The sequence below is a fragment of the Galeopterus variegatus genome, unplaced genomic scaffold, assembly GCF_000696425.1.
Source record: "Galeopterus variegatus unplaced genomic scaffold, G_variegatus-3.0.2 Scaffold2416, whole genome shotgun sequence".
Lineage (NCBI taxonomy): Eukaryota > Metazoa > Chordata > Mammalia > Dermoptera > Cynocephalidae > Galeopterus > Galeopterus variegatus.
Genome location: NW_007728527.1, coordinates 264,420 through 271,444, shown reverse-complemented (window position 1 = coordinate 271,444; position 7,025 = coordinate 264,420). Strand labels below are relative to the sequence as shown.

Here is a 7,025-nt window from a genome sequence, read left to right as displayed (position 1 = left end):
TTTTTTAAAGATGACCAGTAAGGGGATCTCAACCCTTGGCTTGGTGTTGTCAGCACCACGCTCAGCCAGTGAGCTAACCGGCCATCCCTATATAGGATCCGAACCCGTGGCCTTGGTGTTATCAGCACTGCACTCTCCCAAGTGAGCCACGGGCCGGCCCTTGGATGAGTATATTTTAATTTGCCTCTTCCTTAGAAGAGTTCAGCCAGCTTACAAAATTATGTGCAATGCAAAAGGATAAAATGAATGTTCGAGAGGATGAAGGCAGAAGAGAAGCAACAATAGAAAAATAACCCAGGATAAGATTAGCATTTAATTCTGTAACTCCTTCCTACCACTCTTTCTCTGCTGCAGCCACTCTGGCTGTCCTGCTGTCCCATGAAAATGCCCAACACCCTTCTGCCTGTCTGCCTTGCTCTTGCCTCTGCCGGGGACACTTCTGAAGATAACCATGTGACTCCCTCCCTCCCTCCCTCAGGGCTCCTCTGACAAGCCATATTCCCCACCTCTTCCCTGTCTCTCTCCCTGTCTCCTGATTTGTTTTTCTTCTTAATACTTACCAATACCTGGCAGCTTATTGGGTTTTTTGTTTAGTGTGTGTCTCTCCTCCCTCGAATGTAAGTTCCACGAGGGCCTGCCTTAGTCTCTTTTGTCACTGCTGCTGTACGTACTCCTGGTATATAAAACTGCCTGGTACATAGTAGATATTCAGTAAATATTTGCTGAGTGAATGGGCACATAGAATGCATATTGTACAGATCTGCTCACTTGCCAGAAGCAGACTTCAGGGTTGACTCCTATCTCTGGTGGTAAAAACAAAAGGCCTATTTAGGAGAAGGCTGATATGAAACATGAAAGAAATTTTTCCTTTTAGTTCTCAATGAATAATGCTATATGATACAGTAGAGAAGATTCCAAAAAGGATCATTACATCAAATATAACAACACATTTTGTATATTTTTCTAAAAGAGTGCTGAACTGCCATATTTGGTGGAGAACACAGCAATGTGGTCAGTTAGAGGTGCTTTGCTACAGTGTCTCATGTTGATCCTGATTTTTTGTTTTATTATTAATTAACACAGGGCTCATGAGCAGCTAAATGTCAAACATGAACCACTCCAGCTCATCCAACCTCAGTTTGAGACACCGCTGCCTGCCCTTCAGCCTGCGGTGAGTGGGTGTGCTTCGGGGCATCCTGCTGCAGAGCCCCACTGTTGGCCCTTCCTCGCCAGCTTGCCCTCTCTGTGCCCCCTACCAGATGCCATTGGTGGCGCTCCATGGGGTCGCGGTACTTTGCCTCTAAACATGGTCAGACACCAACCCATTAGTATTCTGTAGGGACTTCCGTGTGGTATGGTTCCCAATGAGGAATCAAGGACATGGACTTTTCTGGCTATTAAACATTTCCCATCTTGTGGGATTGGAGGGCATATATGAAAATTCCTGGGTAAAAAGGAGGAAAAGCTTTGCACTTCCTTTCCAGGCATTGGATGCTCAAATTCATAGCACAATTCTAATAGCCGAGGGAATAAGTCATGTGTAGCTAGGGTATTTTTCAACTTTTCAGTCCAGCATTAACTCAACTTGCCTTCAAAATTGTCCTGTTCCACCATATTCTGGAGTGGTATGAGCCAGTTGGCTTCATCTTGGTAGTTTGAAATTGGCCATGGTGGGAGTATTTACATCACAGAAAGTGGCAAATGCTACAATTCAGACCTCATGTTTTGTTTCAAGATCTAGCAGTTAAACACATACTGGCACACCATTGGTTCATACCTATGAATTCTGGCTCCAAGTTCAGCACTTTCTACACTAATCTACATCTACTTCTCCAAATAATTTCTGTCCCTAAAGAAGTCATGATTAAATGAGAAAAGAGTCATGCAATCAAATGTTCAACACAAATGTCAGCTTGGTCAGTTTAGTAGTGTAATTGGAGCGGGTCCCACTTAGTTGCTTAGGGTGGGCTTGATACAGATCTACTGGGTGAGGGTGGGAGGTGATGGGAGTTCAGGAGATTCATCCCAGGGGAAGGGCTGAGTTGGCCTTTCATTTCCCTTGTGTTTCATCACTGTTAGTTATGGCTTTGGATAAGCCCTTTCATAAAAGACTTTACTTCCTTTTAGGTTTTCCCTCCTAGTTTCAGGGAATTACCACCTCCTCCTCTGGAGCTATTTGACTTAGATGAGACGTTTTCTTCTGAGAAGGCACGGCTTGCTCAGATTACCAATAAGTGTAAGTTTGGCCAATTTTAAAATTTTGTTTTATGAGTTTTATTTAACTATGAACTTCTGAGATTTGCTGTGAGAGAAAAAGTTTAGAGTTTCAGGAGAACAAAATATGAACAGGTATATAAAGTAACAATTTTTATTTATTTCATATAAATGATGTTGGTTATTTTTCTCAAGACTGATTAGCTTAGTGAGTTAGAACATGGTGCTAAGCAGAAAGCCAAAGGTCTCAGCTTTGATTCCTCTAGGTCCTTAGTTCTGACCAATGGATGATCCCATGATCAATCCTGACCTAGCAAATCTAGGTCATTGGTCACAGGAGAAGTTAAATAAGAAAACTGAGTCAAGACCAAAAGAATCATGGAGACTTCAAAGTGGACAGGATCCTGGCAAGACAGGTGTGCCTGCCTTGACATGTGGATGAGGAAATGAGGCCTGGGCCACACAGCTCCATGTGAGTGGTCCTCCTGACTCTTGACTCCTGACACACACTGCCTTCAGCACAGCATGGGCCTGCACACATATGCTCAGAGGCATTAAATTAGTCATCCACTTTGAAGCAGTGACCTCATTCCTAGGAATCTAATCTAAGGAGATGAATGAAGGTACACAGGTGAATTCTACACTATTTATTTAAAAAATACAATAAAACTGAGAATATCCTTAGTGTCCACTACCAGGAGAATAGTAGCCAATTGTGTGACATTCAATTGATGGGATAATATGTAGGAGTTATGAAAGAAGTTTACAAAGGCCAGGGAATAACACAGACAGAATTTAGGAGAGGATCCTAAGTGAAGAAAGGAAGTATTAAAACCACTCACAGTAGTATCCCAACTGTATAAACAACATCTGTAAGTGCCCCGAAACCTGAAAGGCATATGCAAAAATGGAAATAGTATAATGTAAATAAAACACCTTTACCACACCTCTGCTCTGTACCAGGCATTGTGGTGGGTGCGGGGCAGTCGACAATTAGCAAGACATAGTGATTAGTTCAGTAGGAATAACAGGCCTGTGAAGAATCCGATGCTTTGACTCAGCTTTTCCATTTCTGCAGTTTATCCTGTGGAAATCCTTGTAGAAATGCACAACAAAAACGATGTACCTATATAGATATTAATTGTAGCATTAAAAAATTCTAAGAATTCTAATGGTTCATCCATCAGTACGGGGATTGATTAAAAATTATGAAATAAAGTGAATTATTATACGTCTGTTAAAAGAAAGATATAGATCATAAGCTTTGACATGGAATGTCTATGATACCTCATAAAATTATGAAGGCAACTTACAGAACTATTGTAGTTTGATTCCATTTTTGTGAAACTTGTATTTACACACAGAGGAATACAGAGCAATAATTACTCTAGGTAGTATTGGTGGGGGTAGAGCTAGGATGAGAGATTGTTACAGCTTTATAGTTGAATATCTTCAAAAAAATTTACATTTCTATCCTAACTTTAAAAAATGCAAATTAGAGGTGAAAAAAGGAAAGAAATTACAGTACAGTGGGAGAAGGACAGTAATGGCTGTCCATCCTAAATGTAGGGCTCCTGGAGACACTTCACAGAGATTGTTGTTGGTAGAATCATGGGTGATTTTTTCTTTTCTGTAATAACTGCTATTTTAGAATACTCATATGCCCTTCTCATAGTGGTCCTGTTGCATTCAGAGAATAATAACTTGATTTCCTGCTGGTTGCTCCTGTTCGTTGTAATGTAGGAATGCTGGATCTGGGGAATAGGAAAGCCAGAACCAGCCGAGCTTTATTCTGATTAGGGGTGTCACACTTTTGTCCTAATATAAAAGCAGCATATCAGAAATCTCTAGAGTTCATCACCATAATTTAAGTCCTGTGGTCACATTAGCCCAAGGCGAGGTGAGTGATCTTGAGAGATGTAGGAACTTGATAGGGGATACCTAAAACATACCAAATCTGTACTGTGGGAAGGACAGAAATTGAGTTAATCTAACTCCCCTAACTGTGCTTAGGTACTGAAGAAGACCTGGAATTCTATGTCAGGAAGTGTGGTGACATTCTTGGAGTAACCAGTAAACTACCAAAGGACCAACAAGATGCCAAACATATCCTTGAGCACATCTTCTTCCAAGTGGTAGAGTTCAAGAAATTGAACCAGGTACAGAGCCTACAAGACCCGCTGAAGTGGGAGCCCTTCAAGTGGTGGTCCCATTCATAAACTGTACTTCTCAGGTTTTATGATATTCATTAATTCTGCAAGTATTTATTATCTACTAGATGAACAAAACAAACAGTGATCCCTGCACACAGAATTCATATTCTAGCTGGAGGATACAGACAGTAAACAATAAATATAATATCTAAGCAAGTCACTTAGTATGCCAGAAGATGGTATAAAAATGTATAAAAAAGGTATAAAAAATGTAGAGCAGGGCAAGAGGGAACAAGTGTGTTGAGGGTGGCAGTGGTGACAAGCGAATATTAAATAGGGTAGTTGGGGTAGGCCTCACTACAGAGTTGTACTGGAGCAAAGGTATTGAGGGACTTAGCCATGCAGATACGTGGGGGAGGAGTGTCGCAGGCAGAGGGAAGACCTGTGCAAAGTCCCTAAGGCTGGGCTGCATCTGTCACGTGTGTGGAACAGCAGTGATGCCATTGTGGTGAGAGAGAACTAAGTAAAGGACAGACTGGCAGGATGCAAGGTCAGCACCTTATGTTAGATATCATCCTTCTCAGACCGAGAACCAAGAACTTTAAAATCATGCCTGGTTTTTCTTTTTTCCATCCCCTTGAAAGGATTTCTAAAATGTAATGCCCAACTGTGTTGGTAAATAGGCATTCATATACCACTGATGGGAGAATAAGTTGGTTCCACTTTTCTAGAGGTATTTTTATACCATTCAGAAGCCCTAAAAATGTATACACCTTTGACCCATTAATTCTTTTTTTTTTTTTTTTTAAAGATGACCAGTAAGGGGATCTTAACCCTTGGCTTGGTGTTGTCAGCACCACACTCTCCCAAGTGAGCCAACTGGCCATCCCCATATAGTGATCCGGCCTTGGTGTTATCAGCACCGCACTCTCCCAAGTGTACCATGGGCCGGCCCTACCCATCAATTCTAATAGACAGAATTTGTTTGAATTATATAATTATGAATATGTGCAGATTTGTCAGCTAGGATGCTCAGTGCACCATTGTTTTAATAGAAGAAAAATCTTCATCAGTAGGGAACTTGTTAAGTATCCTAGAGTGTATCTCTCAGATTAAAAATGTTTTAAGGCTGGCCAGTTAGTTCACTGGCCAGCATGGTGCTGATAACACCAAAGTCATGGGTTTGGATTCCCATATTAGCCAGCCACCGAAAAAAATAATAATTAAAAATGTTTTAAAAGAATGTTTGAGGACTTGGGAGTACATTCATGATACAGTAAATGGGGGAGGGGGGGCTATAAAATAGTGTAAATAGAAATTCCATTTTTCTTTACAAAATATACATACACATTTATCTATTTTGCATAGTAAAAGAGAACATAGATACTTATTCACATGTACAGTGTTTGAGTGATTTTTATTTTCCTTCTCTATTAAAGTTTCTGTAATGAATGTGTCACTTTTATAGGAAAAAAAGTTTTTTGGTTTATTTTTAATGTAAGCAGGCAATATATAAGCTTAGGATATTAGATGCTAAGTGAAAAGACCGGTTAGGGTCTGAGCCTCTACTGGAAGGGGGTGACTCTGCTGGGCTCATTTGGCAGTGTTTTGCTGTATGCCTCATGTGTGCCAGACATGGGGCTAGATGTTGGGGCCATAGCAGCAAGATGAATGCAGTCCTTGCTGTCTCTCTCAGAGCTATGTGCAGTGGGAGCCGGGAGTATATAAGCAATTACAGTGCTCTGAGATTGTCTACTCAACAGTGAAATGTGGAATGGGGGCTCAGGTAGATTCCCAGCAGTACTCACCCTGGTGGGATGGAGGAAGGCCCAGGTAAGAAAGCTGCTGTGGTCTTTGCACCAGTGCCTCCAACTGTATTTGCTACTCACTCATAAGGGGGTGATAAGCAGCAGTGCAAAGCCCTATCCTGGTAGGGAAAACTTGATTCTTGGGTTGGATTCAGCCATAAAGCCAGAGATTATCTATGTGTCCCAATTAATGATGACTCCACATCTCTAATTAAAGTCCAAAACACCAGAGCATTCACATTTCAGACTTTGTACTGAAATACTAAAATTCTATGTCTTATTCTCTCATCCAGGAACATGACACTGATACAAGTGAAACGGCATTCCAGAACAATTTCTGAGGACCGTGCCTCTTGAAGCATTTTCTGCCTCCTGATTCTCTCTCTGTAAACTAGTTTTGAATCGTTCCTCAACTCCTTACCAAAATTGTCTATACACTCTTTCCTCTGTGAGCTGTGGAAGGTTTGTGCATCTTCTGTACAGACTGTATAGGTGTAAGATTTCTAACTTACAAAATCCTGTGTAAGATATGTTCCTTTTTTAATTAAATCTGTGATTGAATCTGTACTTTTATAATTTATGAAACAGTCTTTCATTAAAGTCTTTTTTTTCTTCTGACTCCCGTTCTGGATTTGAACCTCTTTTATCAAAGGCATAACTAAATCTCAAGCTTATTATAAATACTGGACAGTTTTCTGGACTAATTCAAAAGGATACAAAACGAACTTAACCCCCCGTCTGTTTACCCCACTGTACCTAAGGAGAAGATAAAATATAGTAGACAGATGCTTTCCTTTTATAAATCACCCTACTCCTTTGTCTACCAACTGCCCATAGAACACAACCTTTT

At 40.7% G+C, this 7,025-nt stretch overlaps 1 protein-coding gene across 1 annotated transcript in view; it reads left to right on the top strand.

Moving 5' to 3' along the window:
• Positions 1-6,755, top strand: part of IFT52 (intraflagellar transport 52) — a 27,058-nt gene extending 20,303 nt beyond the window's left edge. Inside the window, exons 9-12 of the mRNA XM_008581637.1 lie at positions 1,084-1,171; positions 2,128-2,236; positions 4,228-4,373; positions 6,469-6,755. Of these exons, the coding sequence (XP_008579859.1) occupies positions 1,084-1,171; positions 2,128-2,236; positions 4,228-4,373; positions 6,469-6,516 (391 nt within the window). The 3' untranslated portion in view covers positions 6,517-6,755. The remainder of the gene's footprint in view (positions 1-1,083; positions 1,172-2,127; positions 2,237-4,227; positions 4,374-6,468) is intronic.
• Positions 6,756-7,025: the final 270 nt, after the last annotated feature.